Genomic DNA, 18281 nt, shown 5'->3' on the forward strand with positions numbered 1-18281 from the left:
ACGAGAGAACGCTGAAGTTGCGGGTTTCTGGTAGGCCCTGCTCGGTCATTGTATTGTTGTTATGTCGTGTGTTTAGTCACAACATGGACGTCGGGGTGAGAAGTGCGACGGGCTGCGGGTAAGTTGTAGTTGAATTTATGCTTTTATGGGTGTTGATGATAGAGGACTTCAGCTGTACATTGTGAGGGTAGAAGTGTACGAAAACTGGAGTTTCACCCGTTTTACGTGAACTGGTATAAAACTCCGTGAAAAACGCGATATTCACACTACATAGTAGTCGCGAAATATGTTTTTCACTAGTGTCTTTTCATATCACGGGTGAAACTCCACTGATAAAAAATTCCGGGAATTTCTTCAGAATTGCCGTATTGTCACCTACTCATGTGCTTATTCGCTCACTGTGATGAGGAGCTCTGACGCAGAATCGTTTATGGACTATTTAATGGGGATAGGAAGCTGGAGAAAATAATACTGGATAGCAAGTTATTTCGAAGTTTTGCCCGAATTTTCGCTAATTTACCAATTTTTTGGGGGGAAAATGCACATTTTTAAGACTTTTTTTGATGGAATAAATGAGCCCACTTTATAAGGAAATAGCTGGTCGCTTCACGAACTTACTGACTTGTATTGAACATTGAAGTTTCACCCGTTTCACGTGAAGTGGCGTAATACTCGGTGAAAAACGCGATATTTAGTGTTTTGTTGTTCACTAGTGCTTTTTTTCATATCACGGTCGTGAAGCTGCATTGAACTGATCTCTCGAAGTGAATGCGTAGGTACCTCTCTTGCAAGGTCACTGAGGAGAAATGCAAGTAAGTTGGTGATAAAAGTACAATCACTGAGCTCGGTGTTGAACTAGGCTTCCTATGAAGAAGGATGTGAATGACAGTCTGCGAGTGTTGGCGACTGGCAGCCACCCCTTTCGTGCTGGTGCTGCTGTTGATGGAAATACTCGCGGTAAGCAGTGTTGTTGGTTTAGAAAAATATTCACTACATTACGAGTTGAAGTAGAAGTGCATAAGAAGCTAGGGGAATTTCCCCGGAATTTTCTCATTGTCGTTGAGGCGCGTAGTTGACCATGTGCATATTTTCCTACACTGCGGGGAAGTAAGCACCTCTATGTGCGTTTTTGAGAGCTTCTGGGGAGAGAATCTTAGAATTGAAATTTCAGGATAAATTTTCCCGTTTTTGATCATCTATAAATATTAGTAATTTTGTATCACTTTTAATAGAAAAAAAGTTTGGCAATTCTAAATTCCATTTTTGGAATCGTTTACATATTGTTGTGATGCCAGAGACGGTGAACTGAAGTTAGTGATAATGGAATTGATAGAAAGTTCGATAATAGGCAACTAAAGAAGTATCAGAAGTGAAAAACATAGTTTTAAGCAATCGCACAAGAGAAGACAAAATATCTTCATCCTCTATTTCAGCGATAACGGAGTGTTGTATGAGATTTCGTTCGAAGATGGTAGCTTCGTTGGTGTCGCAAAAATATGTTCGTTATGTGTCAGTTGAGCTTGAAATTTTCCTCAGTAACTATAGCCTTTCACGCACGAATTCGGGTACAAGTGTACAGAAACCGATAAGAATTTCCTCTCAGAATTTTCATATTGTCACCAACACGTGTAGTTAACCATGTGCACATTTCCCACAGCGTCGTTATTCAGGTCACTCGTCACAATGGAAACTTACGTGTTGTTCCAAAGTAGAAGGAGTTCTCTGTTACGGCGATGTTGTTGGTCTAACAAAAAAGGCAAACCCTTATGAATTGCCTCTAGGGGTTTATGATTTTATTAAGATCCGTTCGGATGGTGGGGGTCGTCCTTTTCCAATGGGAGGGGACGAGGCGGCGGGTGGTGGTGCCGAGATGCTCACTGTGGCCCTATGCATTGATAAGGAGGCTACTGTTGGTGCTGTTACTATGGTGAGTATGATAGTTGGTGATGATTGCTAGATGTGTTACGGTGGAGTTTCACCTGTGATATGAGAAGCACTAGTGGAAAATATATTTCACAGTTTACTTTGCGGAAAAACAACTGATCGGTTAATATTGCTAATTTCCACCTAGAGTATTATCCAATGTCATGTAGAGCGAGTGAAACTCCAGTATAGTTCATTGATAGCGTAACGTAGTTACATGTAAAGTGTTATTAGTTTATTAACGTTTTGTACGCTGAAAGGCATCTCAAAAACTTTCAATTCTCATTGTTTCAGTCGGTACACACACATGCGGGAATTCCCTCGAAGTTGAAGTTGCCAGAGTTGTGTCGGTGGACATTGATTTGCCCTGAAGACATAGATAGGAAAACAGCGATACCGTTGAGAGCCCCCCGGGTTCTGTTGAGGAATAGATGGGGACAGTGAGCACACCAAAAAAAATTTTTTCTGTGTGGAAATTACCGTTGTTGAATTTAGATACCTTTCGGTGGCTGACATGACGTCATCGTCATCGGCTCGGTCACCTGATCTATGTTGTAGAGAATCGTCTAAACGTAAAGAGTGTCTATGGTTACTCACGCGGTTGGACGCTATATTGCCTTGTGATAATGGCAATGATACGAATGAGCACGGTAAGGGGAGGAATACCAAAATATGTATTGGAGTTTCACGACTGTGATATGAAAAACATATTTCACGACTACTGCATATCACCGCGAATTTCGCGTTTTTCACCGAGTTTTACGCCACTTCACGTTAAACGGGTGAAACTGCACTATCTGTATAGGTAATTATATTGAAGTTTCACCCGTTCCACGTGAAACTCGGTAAAGAACGCGATATTCGTGGTATGCAGTAGCCGGGAAATATGTTTCTCACTGGGGTTTTTCAAAGTTTCAGCCGTGATATGAAGAACACTGGTGAAAAACCTATTTCACGACTACTGCATATCACCGCGAATTTCGCGTTTTCACCGAGTTTTATGCCACTTCACGTAAACCGGGTGAACTCCGTTGTAGTACTTTCGCTGTATTTGTGGTATATGTATAGGAAATTATATGCATGGATAGACTTATAAGGAATATAGTTGTTCCTTCCAATGAATTTTCGGCAGTGAAGTTATGAAGTGTATCACATAGTTTTACTCTGGCAGATCCGTGGCCCTTCGTTCCTCTACTACCAAGAATAGATTTTTCCACAATGCGAGTCGAGGCGCAGGAAAGGGTAAAGTGCCTTGATAATTCCACGTGTATTTTTGTGGTATGCAGATGTTGATGTTGGAAATCCTCGGGGCGATGCTGGGCGGACGGTCAGCGCATATAACACATAAGACTACACATAGGAGCACAACAGCTTCGGGGTAGGTTTTGTGAGTAGTCGATTTTACGAATCATTGTTTATAATGTTAACGTATATGGCAGTGTGAGAAAATATGCACACTGGGGGGATATTGAAATTCTGAGGAAATTTTGGAAATTTTTCATGGGTTTCTGTACGCTTGTACCCGAATTCGCATATAAACTCCTATAATTAGTGAGGAAACTCTTGAGCTCAATATGGTAGTCGCACGTGCAAGCTCGTTGTCGGGGGTCATTCATATAGTGGAGTTTTTCTATTGTGTATAGCATCCTGAAGTAAACTGTATTATTTCGGCAATTTAGTCTATCCTAGGTCCCCATGGGAAAACCGTGTTCGTTTGATGCTATGTGGTGTCAATGGTTGTGATATTTCTCTGCAACAAGTCGCCACCCAGATGCTACCGACGATCGAACACCTACACTTTGTGAAGTCATATCTCCAGGTGAGCGACTTGGCATCTTATTTGAATTGGTGTTAGAATATATATACACCGTTATTCTCTGTCTCGAATCTGGATAGAGCAGCAAAAATTCAACTAGAACTATGTAATCGATCAGCGCGTGAGGTCTGGCACCTGCACTCTCTATACATGCATTCACTCGATAACGCAATCTTACAGTGTCGCGAGGTTCTCGCGGCGAGGAAGTGTGAAACTCAGGTTGGGAAAAAATTGAATCTCAGAATCGGCGTAGATAGTCATTGAGCACGTATTGATCTATTATATGGTACTCAGGAAATTTTGGAATTTTAGTTTTTTTCCCCGCGAATTTTTCTAAAACTAGGTTGAGTGAAAGTTTGAAACTCGACCGTATACTTCTACAGGGTATAGCTGTTCGAATGGTAGAGCGGAAAATACGCAAAAAATCTGAAATTCCAAAATTATGCGAAGTTTCACCCGTTCTACGTGGGATGGCGTAATACTCTATGTGAAAAACGCGATATGAAGTGAATTGAAAGTACTAGGCGAATTACACTGGTCAAATCACCCCAGATCACGTAAAACGCTGTTTTACGCGTTATTCACTGCTTACATGCGTTTTTTCGCGAAGTGAAATGTAGAATATGTTGTTCACCAGTGTTTTTAATACCACGGATGAAACTGCACTGGAGTTTCACCCTAGTGATATGAGAAAAACTAGTGGAAAACATATTTCACGACTACTGCATAGCTCAAATTTCGGGGTTTTCACCAAGTATTGCGCCATTTCACGTAGAACGGGTGAAACCTCCACTATAATTCCTCCCAGATTTGAGCACCTTTTTTATCACTATCATAGCTTCTCAGGAACATGAGGGTTGGGGCTTCGGAACGATCTGTGAAGGCCTTTGTGAGGAGCTCAACAGTCTTGTAGGTCGTGATGACGGAGGGCGTGGTAGAGTGCCTTTGCTGATCAGATAGCAGACATATATGTCAGAGTTGCCGAGTTACGTACGAAGGTTGATGCTAATACGGATATGAGCTTAAGCGCGGTGAAGTGAGGATTTGGACTCTCTCATTTTGTGTGATGTGTTAGGAAATCTCGGGTCAAGATGAGAGGAGTTTCGCAGAAAGTTGTCAAATTGAAAGACACAATTCTTTTCTCCCCTGGTTTTTACAGGCTTCATTGTATTCAGGTTGTGCCTTGTACGTACTAGTCAGGAGCTGGAGTTGGTCTGTAGGGTGCTGCGGAAATGCTGGCATCAGCGCGGCGGAGCCATTATTGATTCTATACATGATCAGAGAATTACCATGCATGGTGAGAGCACTGTTGAAGGAATGTATGTTCGTTTTCCTGAGCTCAGAGGTTTACATATGAACTCGGGTTGAAATTTACGCGAAATTTTATCACAATTTTCATATTGTCGTAAAAAACGTAGTTGAACATGTGCCAACAAGTTGATATCATTTTATCAGATAACGCGTTGCATTCGCGACTACTTTCTGCTACCGTGTCACCATTTTTGGATCTCCTGTTCGATTGGATGTTGCAGGGAAAGTAAAAGAAGTGCTTCTCTGTGGACTTCATATTAGTCGTTGAATCAGGCTCACATCCTTGGCGCCGTTATCTCAACAAGAGTTTCTCATAGTTGACACTACACCTGATATGCTGTGCAATTCGTCTGAAGCTGAGAAGTAGTTATCACCGGAGTTTCACCCGTGTTATGAAAAACAGGAGTTCACGACTATTGCATAGTGCGAATATCGCGGAGTATTACACCAAAAAACTCCTCTGAATGTCGCTGTTGGTCCTGTACGGTTCCCTATGGCAGATTCTGGAATGATAGATTCATGGTGGTCACTGAGCTCATGCCATTTTTCATCACAAACAATATGGAGAGGAAAATTCTCGAGGGCGGTCGGGCTCTCCGGGTGAATATTCGCTGCTTGGTATCGACGATTTGGAGGAAAGTACTCAGGTCCTTAAGACGAATACGTTCCTGCCGGCACCACCAGATGACGTTGTCAAGTTGTGCTCGTTACCGTAAATTGCCCAACATATGAGGAATTCAATGATGTACCTCTGTTGTAGGGGTACAGCGATGGAGGAAGCCTGGCGCCGGGCTCTGGCCATTCTGGTTGATAAGGCGAGGAAATGGGCGGCTGAGCAACTGTATGCATACTTCGTGGATTCACTTGATCTCAAAGTGAGCTCCATTCGTTTTTTGTGAAGTGGTGTAAAACTCTGTGAAAAACGCGATATTCGCAGTATGAAGTATTCGTGAACTATATTTTTCACTGGGGCTTTTCATATCACTAGGGTGAAACTCTAACGTAATATACTATATAAAGATATTATAAATAGTGCGAGAAATTTCCAATCGAAGACAGCGTATTTTCCTCATCCACATAGAATGATGTTTGGTGTCCATAACGATGATGTTTATGGTGGAATTGTCAGGGTCGTTTGTCGTCAATTCACTCACATTTCCTTCTTGCGAGGAGTGACTGGTTATCGCATTTCCTGGACTCTGCTGGAGAGGAGCTCGAGACGCAGCTTGTGGAATCAATTGATATGAACAGGATCAACACTCTGCTCGACTTTGCAATACGATCGAATGTTAGCAGTAAGTTTAGCGCTTACTCGTATGATCTTGGCGATTTTGACGTCACATTGAGTGCTGCGGCGAGCTTATAATAGAAGTTTTTAACATATTCGTAATGTATATTTCATGATGCACATGTATTTGTATGATTGGTTATTCTAAAGGAGTAGATGATATTATACGCGCAGACGTTTTATGTGTTCGTTATTACTATTATTTCCGACTAGTGTGGAAAAATCTGCAAATGGTCAACTGCATGTGTTGATGACAGTAGAGGAAATTATCATCGGTTTCTACGCAGTTGTACGCGAACTTGTATGATGAGCGAGGAAACTCCTGAGCTCAGCTCAGCCGTTGTAGGCACTCACACTGATCCGCATTGTGGGGAGATGATTGCCTGTATGCACACCTTCCTCACTGAGGAGACTCCTAGGAAGTAAATCTCATATTACATCCCGCTGTAGTGAAGTGTTTCCCCACAGACTCGCTTCGAGGAGTTATACGCCATATACGATAGTACAGCGCAGTGCTGACGCCTCTAGAGCGCCTACGGGGATCAGGTAGGGTTGTGTGCGATCGTGCTTGCCGGTGGGGTTTTACTTGCATTTTAGTATGGTGTTTTTGAGCGCGCTTGAAATCGGTGTTGGAATATATGTTCGGTTACTTCAGCTGAGCTTGGAAGTTTTCTTACTAATAATAGAAGTCCACGCATGAATTCGGGTAGAAGTGTAGAGAAACCAATGAGCATCTCTCGGAATTTCCTCAGAATTCTCGTATTTTTTATGTGCATATTTTCCCACCCTACTTCGAGTAGAGATATGATCATCCAGTGCCAGTCGAAAACCTAGGAAAGCGTGATGAAAATTATTGCACGATAGTTCCTGTTTGTGCTCAGGTGCTTCACACTGGGACTACGAGAAGTTAAATGGCCACTATCACTGATCCTGTCAACACCTGCGGTGTTTAAACTACAAGTTATTTTCCGACACCTTTGCTATTGCCGGTGAGTGCATGGTTATAAACCCGACTTGACAGTGTTGCTCACTTCAGATGGGTCCAGAATAGGCTCTCTCAAGTGTGGTTGGACTTTCAATCTACGAAGCCTTTCTATTCGCCGGGACAAGACACTGAAGGTGAGGAGCTGCTGATAAACTCCATCATCAGTGTGGGGGGAAAATATGCACATTGTCGGCTACATGTGTTGGTGATGACAATATGGAAATTTCGAGGAAATTTCACCCGAGTTTGTGTGTAAAGTTGTGTAATTAGTGAGGAAACTCCCAAAATAAGTTGAGGAAAGCAAGCGTATATTCCTCCAACACTGTTCATCGCTGTGAAGGTCTACAAGCTGTATTCGACTCGTCGGTGCTGCTGTGCCGTATGAAGCAGTTCGTGACGAATTACGTCTACTACGCTACGACTGAGGTCATTCAGCCCAGGTTTGAGACGTAGACCCACTACTACGTTTGAGGAGATCTAACAGTGGGTCGCCGCAGGTTCCTGCAGATGTTAGAATCATCGTCGGCGAATAACGACCACAGCGGTGTCGCTGCTCCGAAGGCCGCTTCTCTGGAGACAGTGATGTCAAGTTTCCAGCAACTTCTTGATACACTATTGAGGGTGGTCTCTTGCTGATGATTTGTTGATGGACACTGTGTGGTGGCTTTTAGGAGATGTTATTGACATCAGAATCGGTAGCCTTGTATAAGTACCTCGCTAAGATACTGTCGACTTGTTCTCTTTACGCTAAACATATGGGCAACTTCAGTATAGGCGACACTGGTGAGTTATGAACAATCGTGTATTTTGTGCGCAGGAGGCGTAGACCATGTATAGACGAAAAACAATGATAAGGCTAGCTGCAATCAGTACTTAGTCCCCGAAATTAGAGATCAAGAGTGGATATCGTTTTGCCTCACAATGGTGCTGAGCTTAGGTCTGGGCAAGAGTCGTGACGACGTTAGCTATCACGATGTGAGTAGTATTATGCAAAGCGAATCCACTATAGGAAGATCAGCTCGAGAGAGCAGACTTGATGTAAGTTCTTTTATGGTATGAGCTTCCATTTACTGTATGAGCATTCCCCTTGCTTCTTGTGAGTAAACTTGAATGAAATTTCATTTCAGGCAACCAGAGAACACTACGTGAATAAAGTCTCCGCCAAGCATTATCAGGCAATGATTGATAAATTCCGGTAGGCTTTCACTACTACGTACTTTGATCAATTTTGTCGCAACTTTCAGGGATACTTTTGACTCCCATCTCAAGGGTTTTCTAGGAGCACTACAAAACCGGACAGCGGAGCGAGGCAGTGCTGGTGGGGTTTATGTCCAGCATTTGGCACATCGACTAGACTACAATGATTTCTACACCAAGATGTGAGCTCAGCCACTTGCATGGTTCTGGTTGCTCCGACGATGACCGTTCTATTAGAATTTACATTTTTGCTATCACAATTGGTTCGTCGATCGATATGGTTCGACTTCGTTGTGTGTAGTAATGTGAATTTCAAATTTTATCTCAAGTCGTTTATCACTATATATTGTGCATACAGGTACGGCTTTGATGTCACTGACCACTGGGGCGCTTGAATTAATCAACTAGTACATGGTACTGGCTGCATCCGTTTCAATGCCTTTCTGTTGTGTTGCAAAAAGGCAATTCCTCATCAGAATTGGTACATCTATTATAAGCGAGAATGGTCGCGTTACTCCCAATGTATAAACTTCTCAACGTGGCCCACAGTGAAGAGAGTTGTAAACATGATGCAGTATAGCACCGATAGCTCCCAATACATCATGAATCATAATTCATGATTGATTTTAATTTAGTCTTTACACACCGCAGCAGGAGAAAAATAGTACATTCTTGCCAAACCCCACTCTATCTCGAATGGAATGAGGTTTGAACGACGTGGACAATATTCAATCCATTTGACAGAGGATATGAATTAGGGCACTTATAACACAAGTATCGTAATCTCGGAAATCGTTCTATAAAACCGTCAACAGCCTTAAAGCCGGACGAATAAAAAAGTCAACTGTGCTATATAAATCAATTCAACATTCGAGCCGATCCACTCGACGATGGGAACTTCGATAAAACCCGCGTTATAAGATACCTAATGGTGATCATAGGCAGGAACGCGGAGACGAGAAGATGTAGTGGACCCACAGAGTATGATAATAACAGAAATGAGACCTTAGATGGTGGTCAGAATAATGAATAAACGACTTGAGAGCCGATGTCTTCAACGCTCGAATGATTTCCACGCTGCTCACTGGAAGTAGTCGTAATCCAGTTAGATCACTCTATACTGGAAGAATTGGAGTCAAAAGCGGTGACAAGATCCGAGTGGCCTGGGCTCGGTCTGTCACATAAAATGTCACGTATTAGAAAGTGACAGGGCCGACAGACCAGAGGACATATCGATGTGTCCACCGAGGCCGCCAAAAGACCAAACTAATCCATGCAGAAAATGTTACTCCTGAGGAAAACTGCCACTTATTTGGTAGATGGTCAGCAGTAGCGGCAACGAAGTCCAAGTAAATGCTGGCACCAGCTACCAAGACCGAGTGACTGACGCCTATCTTACCATAGGCCGTCACTGTGTTGTTAGGGGCAGCGGTACAACCGATTTCTCCAGATATAGTGAAGTCGATTATGCTACCAATAACAGGCAAGTTGACATCGAAAGAGACAGACACCCCGACAGAGGCAGCGAAAGACAGAGTCGAATTGGCGTAGTGTATACCGCCTTTCGCTGTCAGGCAAACTGTAATAGTGATGCTGATGCCCTCACCCAACTGCCAAATCGTAGCACAACCTCTGGCTGTAACACTCAGGTCGATGGCAATATTCTTGTTGTCCGGACCCACCGCCAATGCTACTGCTAGATAGAGCTCCGCCACACGCCCTGGCTTATTGACGTCGGGGAGGCGAATCCCGGCACTGAGACTGCCGCTCGCCTGGAATATGTCCCCATCGGCCAAAACAAACAGACATAACTCATTCTTCTTAGCAGTATCGTTGCAGGAGGTGGGATATTGGAACTCGAAAACAGTCATCAGATGCCTTGGGGCGTTCACTGTTTTGAAGTAGGCATGAGCAGCCGTGCCCTCTTCCACTGTGAAGAAATTAATAACCTCAGAAGAACGTAGCTGCCGACGTGCCGACCATGGCGTTGGCTCGGGGAGATCCATCGAGTCAGAAGGTATGTGACCAGAAAGTAGACTGGCACGTAGGCTTGAGAATCCATCATCATAATCTTCGTTGCCACTGTCAGTACTAGCGGCCGAAAATAGATCTCCTTTGCCAGAACCAACTCGATATAAGTCATACATATGCTTTCTGGCATCTTCCACAGCAAGATGATGATCCCTTCTTTGAAACTTTGAGAAACGCATCTCCTGGTGAATTACGTGACCATGTCTAGCATTAGTAGCCACTATCTTCACCGGCTCCGTATTGTCCTCGTTAGTGTGGAGCGTCCAAGTGTCTGGTCCCAGGTTGGCCATATAAATAGCAGAATAATTAACACCTGTCGCGGGGTCTACACCATGATGGCTTGGCTTAACCCATTTGTTGATCTTCTTGCGGTGTTTCACAGAGGTACCATGAAAAGTCCACCCGTCTTCTTCAAGCGTCTTCAACGAACTTGGCGATATCGGCGGTGTATCAGAGGAAGGAGCTTGGCTGCCCACGAAAATAGCTTCACCGTTCATGAGTCGTTCAACGGTTGTCGAGTGGTGGGCCGTAGTCCTCATGAAGTACTGGTAGGGATAGCTTGGGTGAGCTTCTACGGTAACCTCAGAACCATCACTTGCGATGATAACGTGAGACCTCGTCGTTAAAATGCCATCTTCCATGCCAGGGAGGGTCAACCCGGCCGTCTCCATAGCGACAGACTTGCCACAAGTTGACGGGAAGCCTTTAGCGTCGCGTAAACCTTCAATACAATGGAGCCTAGTCTCGACGTGGAACTCATAGTGTAGGTATTGTTCTTGAATAGTTTCTCCCGCTTGGGCGGTTAGAAAGGGTAAAGTTGTTGAGAGGAAGAGTGTTCGCATGGCGAGCATACTATATCACAGAGAAACCCTAAGATTCGACCCAGGATTAGCTGGGCTGCGAGTAACAAAATAGACAGTTCTAGGCAATAGCTTTATCGAATCCCGAGAGCCCGACGCAGACGTGGAACGCCAATTTTCATCCGCTCGAGCCGTCACGTCACGGTGGGCGAGCGCAAGCTCGCCAAGGTATGTTCATCTTCGCGCGCTACAAATTTTCTACCCTTGGCCACACTTTTTCTTCGGCGGCCACTTTTTTACTTTCCGAGTCACAAACTGCGTTTTATTTGTGTGTGCCGGTACAGTACCCTGCCTAGTTATGGGATGAGACTGGTGGATGATTTTGTGAACAAATCCTGGATAGTATCCAGGTATCGTGGTATCCAGTGGATACCACGAACCAGTCTTCACTGTGGTTCTTGCTTGCAAATAGTTCAACTCGGCATCGCTTCGTTCGATCTGTGGCATACGCATTATTCATCACACATCCGCTTATCGTGTAGCATCTGGACGCCCGTGACGGACGGTCAGTCCGTCTATTTTGGGCGCTATAATCCAATAATGAAGTACATCTCAACACAAGATTCGTAGTGAAATAGGCGTTGCATTTAGTGCTGAAGTATGACTAATTTCGTAGATCGACCCAACGCTAGCTGGTTAGTCAGAGGGGGCACATGATAGAATTGTATAGATGATACGCGAGCTTTGGCATGGAGAGATATAGCCTTGGAGAGATGTTATAACTGATATGTACCAGCAAGTTGGCGTGTACTACACGCTAACTTGCTGCTGAGGGGAATGTGTTCCTTGTTTATAGCAGAGAAAACGCCATCATTAGTATTGTGCCCACGCATGCCAGATATCTCATTGTGGGCATGAATACTAGGCTGAGGATCGTCCCACTGCTCTTCATATGTGCGTGGCAAGTTGCCACTGGCAACGACTGAACGCAATACTGGATTAAAAGTGAAATCCAACCAGTCCGTGATTTAACTTCCGCTTCTCACTGCCAGAAGCCGCATGAATGAACAACATTCTGTAACTTACGTAAAATACACTGGCAACTTGAGTCGACCTCATTAATAAGCAATGCAGCAACACGTTGGAACTCATAGGTCCAAGACATATCGATGGCGATGTGAGGAGTAGACTAGGTATGCGTGGATGCATAGACGAGACCGATGCACGCCGTCTAAGGGGATCCTTAGCAGCTGCTCGCAATAAGTACCTGTACCACATGACTGACAGAAGAGCACCCGAAAACGTTTCTTGCCTGTTCCTGCACCAAGTCATTCCAGTATGGTAGAACCATCGGAGCATATGAGCGCCAACGACGGCGAGCGATGGCCAAAGGTACCCTCCAGCGAGACCTGAAGAAGCCACATGTGGGAAGAGTCATAGAATGGCGTATATGATCCACTACGCATTTCAATGTGCAAGTTTGACAAGCGAGCATGGCGGAAAACAAGGCAAGTAGTTGAGTTATCGTATAGAAGCTCCGCCGTGAATCTGTTGAGGAGACAGGCGATGCCCAGGGCTAGTCCATTGCCGACAACACCTGGCCGATCTCTCATAGTGTTTAATTGTACGCGTGCATGATATAACGTCGTGACAGTTTGGGGGAAACAGCAGTATTCAGCTGTGACGAAGGATGACCTGAATGTGGTCATCACAGTGAACTCCCCGAGCTCACTTCCACATGTCGAGCGGGTTGTGGACAGTGAGGATCTTTTCATCGTGACCAAGGATGATAACCGAAGACACACGGTAGCTATCCAGGACTCGAGGTCTTCATCTTTGGAGATGCCAGCAAGGTGATAGCCTGTCGTCACCACTGCCACACCACTCTCACGCACGCTCAAGTCCCGTGGCAGTATGGAAAGTGATGCTATTCGAGCGTCTCGCGTTATTCTGATCATTTTCGCCGCAGGACCTCGAGACTCCTTCAGCACTCTAGTTGTTCTCTATTTATTTGCGATCCCTTCACGCGCAATATACTAGTTATGACCGGCGAATGTATCCCATCAAGCTCAAGGCAAGAGGGCTTTGTTCTCGTTGAGAATCGTCAATGCGAGCTATTTGCCTACTTTGTCGAATACGGAACGGTTTAGTAGTGCTCAGTAACCTTTAGTGTTGTCAAATGACTGATAGAATCTCACCCGCCGGAAGGCCGACTGGACAACACAACTCCAATGTACACACACGAAACAGGGTGAGTCAAGACATATAGTAATTAAATAGCACATTTATATTCCCACGACCTGTATCACACACCACATTTCAGCACATAACTCTTCTGAGTCGATCGATATATGATTCATCAGGAGGGCTTCTATTCGATCTCTGCAGCCGTATCGAGAGCTCCAAAAGCAGCAGGGAAACCCTCAGGGGCCGGATACGAAATAGGTGCGGTCCTCAAAAACTAATGATCTTCTCTGGTCAACGAGCAGTGCTCGCTCTCCATCTCAGTCGCGGTCAATCGATCATCGCCGACCAAATCGACACCTCCATACAGCTTAAGTGCTATCGACGAGAAATGGCGTTTGTTTATGCCTTCATGATCGATGTGTATCAATGACAGAATACTATTGGAGATAGTCGTCCTGTGTTCACTCCTGCATTGAGTTATAATAGGTCACATCAAAGGAACATCATAACAAATGCACGAGTTTCGTCTCAAGTGGAGTAACCAGGAATCGAACCCGCGACCTACACGTTGGCAACCAATAGTACATCCGTAGTCTCCTTTCACGATCACTAACGCTATCATGCAATACCAATAACACTTCGAACAAGACCATCCACATTTAAACTAACTGCTTCAACTCTCGAGTTGCAGACTGATCGAACCGACGAGTCTCGTCTTTGCAATACCCTCTCACTATTGCCGCCCGCATCAATTCCGCTGCACCACATTCCAGTCTGATGCGTCAATGAACAACCGCTGACTTGGCAAGAGCCAGTACATCCCGTCGTGGTTCAAACAATGTCAACATATTTTTCCTATAACACCATTGTACGTTTCTACCACGAACAACCACGAACAACCACGAATACACGCAATTAACATCATGTTTCTCCAACACCAAAACTTGTCCAACTGATAGAAAAAAAAGCACACAAATGAACGTTTGACGTTCACATGAGCTGTGAAAAAAACAGAATTCCGATCTACTTCTCTTTCAACTTTAACTTCTGCGCTGGAGGATATTTCGCGTACCTACATCCACGATCAAGTCAAATATAAGAGATACGCCGTACATGTAAGTAGCAAGTAGAGTCACTGGCATCGCCATACAGACTTCTGTTCTCAACGGAGCATTCACCAAAACACTCCGAAGGATCGCTGTGATAATAATACCACCAATTATTGAGAAACCCTTGTGCACCTGATACGTGAGAAATTGCGGAAAAATCAACTAAGTCAAATTCCAGTCACATTTCCATTTGCATAAAACCCCCAAACGATATTCTGTCTCTCTTGACCAAGATAAGAATAAGCTGCAACATGTGACTCCAGAATGGACTCTGGATGTACGTACAAAGAGTTACGAAAATCACGTATATATGTTTATACATGAATTCCCATACACACACCGTATGAGAATATGTACGCTTATAGTGTGCACATGAACTCTGCCGATCACTGACAATTCAGTGGCACTCGACCCTCAAAGAATATCAATATAAATTCTAGAGTCGAAATCTCGCAGTATAAACTGAACACGAAACTCTATTATAATTTCCAATTTCCCCGGAGTAAAATCCCTAACCTCACGTGCATTACACTGCCAGCATGTTTCGTGACTTGTCCAACGACAATACCGCCTATTGCTTGAGTAACTAATGACAACAGTAACTTCTCATCTACCTCCAGAGGGCATATCACAAATTGGTAATAATGAAATCCCCGCCACGAAATTGGGACGTAGCATAGGAACTTCCCCGTGAGCTATGGACTCGACAACTATGATCAGAATTGCTGAATACATCGCTAGTTCTCCAGAAAGAAGGTAACTGAGAAAAAACGTCACGCGCCACGAAATTCAGTACACATGAGCATTCAAAAAAAGCATTCCTAAACTCCTCCCCGATAACAGTGAAAAAATCTCAAAAAAATTTTCTAATAAAAAAATCCCCAACGAAAATCACATTCTTTTCACAACATTATTCCTGTAAGACACTACTATAATTGCATATTTTCGTTAACTGAAATTAAGCATTATATTCCCGTATTACCTATTGCGATGATACGACCTCAATGCAAGCTCAGTAATAGCAGCTCCCACTCCCGACAAGAAACTCGCTGATATAACCTTATTATAAAAGAACAGTCCCGATGAATAAATGGAGTTGCATCAGCATCCCGTGATTTCCTATACCATAATAAGAGTGTAAGGGCACATCTAGAGGTTCAATCTGCACGTCAACACATGAAAGCGTCTTAAGTGAGGCGCGCGCTAATTACACAGAGACGCGACAGATGAAACTAATGTTGCACGAGATGCCTCAAGGATTTCACCAACCTAATGTAAGGCATCCACACTTCTATGCTGGGCTCGACAGTATCCTCACAAGGTCGAGAATACAGTGTTTATCAATGACAACTATCACGATCCTGTGAATGCTACGCTATAAATATGCGCCTATTTTAACAACTACAGAGTTAACCACATCTTAATACGAGCTTTCGATATAACCTTGTAATTTTCATACATCTATATACACTACGGGCAATCTGAAAACTCCATTTCGTGTAGTAGCCGTACTGCTTAAACAATTATTCATATCAACTTGAAATCTTGTACATAAAACCACCGATAAGCTACTCAAATATGGGTGACAATATTACAGCTAACATTCCTAACGTGAGGTTCTTCTCATCGTATTCATCATTCAATCCAGTTTGCTCACCTACTGCAAACATACTGCTATAATCTCAAACTATTACTACCAATAGATATCAAGACAGCAGATATGAATAACATTGATAAGGCCAAAATCTGCACAGAACTCTGCCCTCTGCCAAGTAAGAAGTACGTGAGAACCTGATGCGCTCCATACCACAATTCCCATAGAATTTCGTGGCGCGTTAAAACTCTCGCTCATGTTGTTCACCACAGCCAATTAAAGTGTGAATATATACTGTGATTGTGAATACCACAATCAAATTAATAGTCAACAATCTCTATTCCGGCCGAACCAATAGCCCAGTTGCACTTGATTATTATGATAGCAACATAAGCGAGCTATGACAGTACTAGCTTTAAAAACCAACCACACCAGATTTTATATTCTCTATTCCTAGGTTCAGCGTGTTCTACCATAACATACTATCACTGAAAACACCAAGTCAATAATCTTCCCAAGTATTACCGCAGTCCATAACAACTTAGTTTGGTTAACCAAGTTGAACACTAGTGGGTCGAGATTACGATAGGCCGTTTGTATGCATACATTCTGTGCAGCATATGTAGCCGCAGGCAGGGCCGCAACAGCTAAGCTCGAGAGTGGCCGCCAGCTCTTGATACACTCAATGATCGATCCTGAAATAAATGGGAATTAGGGAGAGGGAAAAATTCTGGGGGATGTCACCTTCGAGCATCATGAACAGAACTGCAAACATAAGTTTGAATATTTCTACCAGCAAAACCACAGTAGTAGCGTTGAGCGAACTGAAAGAGTCAATGAGAATATATATAATACTAAAATATGGCGGTTAGTTTATTCTTGTATTCAATTGATTTTTCATCATATTTCTTATGAATACTGTTTTTAAAAAATACTATACTTTACTATAACAATTAGGAGCGTTTTAGATCACATCGCAAACATACATCACATACACAAAAAGTATGTAATGATTTCACTGTTTGCCACAATGATGATCGGAAGACGGTCACAATTATTTTTGATCAGTTTCATACTAACTTTAGCCATGCATACTTCAACCATATGCTCATATTGACGAGCACGAGTGTAACGAATATAGAACTAGACCCAAGGTATGGAATTCTTACCTGTCAATGAAGTGTGCCTGTAGATGGGGTTGACCACCAAACTGTAGTGCTAGTAAAACCATGAAGAAAAGTCCCTTCAACGTTATGCCATCTGATCGGGATATTTTAGATGAGGACTCAGCATCGTATTCTGTCATATGCGAGAGAAAAAACCCGAAAAAAACTTAGTCGTACAAAATGAAAATAGTAACAACCACAACCGAAGAGTGAATAAACCTCAGGTTCCCAATCTCACGTTCTTCCCCACCACTATGTACCATTTACAATTCAGTTGCACAGACTCCCCGGCTTCCATCCGCTTCTACTCGTCCGAACGGGGACGTCCAGACGGTGTCACTAAATTTGATGTCCTAGATCACTAAAAGCAGCACAATCCTACCCGCCTTCTTGCACTCTTACGCTCACTTGTCAACTCCTTAACACATTGGCAAAAACACACATATACACCCCTCCACATATTCTTAGCATATCCGGTTTTTCGACTCGTGCACAGCCACCACAACGAGTATCATCTTGCGGGTCAGGGAGGTATGTGCTTATGCTTTACCTGATATGACCTCCAAGTTTCAGGGCCTAACTCTTCGTAGTTAGTGAGAAGTCGAAGACCGGTAAAACGTTTTCTCCACATATTCTTAGCATACACGTGTTAAAATTGCGCCTCAAAATACCAACTTTTACTCGGGGAGTATATCTATAACTCCGCTCCTGATCTAATGCTATACATCAACAGAAAGAGAATCGTTCATAATGGCATCCCTCCATGTTTCACTCGCATATTTGGAAGCACAAGCCTGCTAGTGCGTCTTGACCTCCGACGGCTCCTGCATGGCGGATTTTACACCTTGTTACGGCGCGATTTGGTGCTCATCAG

General features: G+C 43.6%; 3 protein-coding genes across 3 annotated transcripts; 1 reads left to right on the plus strand and 2 right to left on the minus strand.

Annotated features, from left to right (window-relative positions):
* Nucleotides 1-1834: 1834 nt before the first annotated feature.
* On the plus strand, nucleotides 1835-8915 carry Pmar_PMAR020847 (gamma-tubulin complex component, putative; the record flags this gene model as incomplete). Its single annotated transcript, XM_002782225.1, has 26 exons — nucleotides 1835-1927; nucleotides 2218-2363; nucleotides 2419-2573; nucleotides 3095-3165; nucleotides 3210-3301; nucleotides 3613-3742; nucleotides 4586-4648; nucleotides 4696-4775; nucleotides 4915-5036; nucleotides 5195-5276; nucleotides 5324-5413; nucleotides 5551-5650; nucleotides 5698-5762; nucleotides 5811-5925; nucleotides 6180-6345; nucleotides 6685-6760; nucleotides 6807-6884; nucleotides 7220-7327; nucleotides 7375-7457; nucleotides 7664-7772; nucleotides 7821-7944; nucleotides 7995-8106; nucleotides 8261-8361; nucleotides 8451-8518; nucleotides 8568-8702; nucleotides 8879-8915. The coding sequence occupies 26 exons, from the start codon at nucleotides 1835-1837 to the stop codon at nucleotides 8913-8915; spliced, it is 2601 nt and encodes an 866-aa protein (XP_002782271.1).
* Nucleotides 8916-9306: 391 nt separating this feature from the next.
* Pmar_PMAR020848 (hypothetical protein) lies at nucleotides 9307-10841 on the minus strand (the record flags this gene model as incomplete). Its single annotated transcript, XM_002782226.1, has 1 exon — nucleotides 9307-10841. The coding sequence occupies one exon, from the start codon at nucleotides 10839-10841 to the stop codon at nucleotides 9717-9719; it is 1125 nt and encodes a 374-aa protein (XP_002782272.1). The 3' UTR covers nucleotides 9307-9716.
* Nucleotides 10842-14492: 3651 nt separating this feature from the next.
* Nucleotides 14493-17472, minus strand: Pmar_PMAR020849 (nucleotide-sugar transporter, putative; the record flags this gene model as incomplete). The annotated part of the gene is made up of 10 exons (XM_002782227.1): nucleotides 14493-14610; nucleotides 14652-14779; nucleotides 15178-15233; nucleotides 15280-15407; nucleotides 15630-15706; nucleotides 16243-16304; nucleotides 16345-16438; nucleotides 16767-16936; nucleotides 16986-17065; nucleotides 17411-17472. The coding sequence occupies 10 exons, from the start codon at nucleotides 17470-17472 to the stop codon at nucleotides 14562-14564; spliced, it is 906 nt and encodes a 301-aa protein (XP_002782273.1). The 3' UTR covers nucleotides 14493-14561.
* Between the last annotated feature and the right edge of the window lie 809 nt (nucleotides 17473-18281).

Source organism: Perkinsus marinus (genome assembly GCF_000006405.1).
Source record: "Perkinsus marinus ATCC 50983 genomic scaffold scf_1104296939894, whole genome shotgun sequence".
Classification (NCBI taxonomy): Eukaryota; Perkinsozoa; order Perkinsida; family Perkinsidae; genus Perkinsus; species Perkinsus marinus.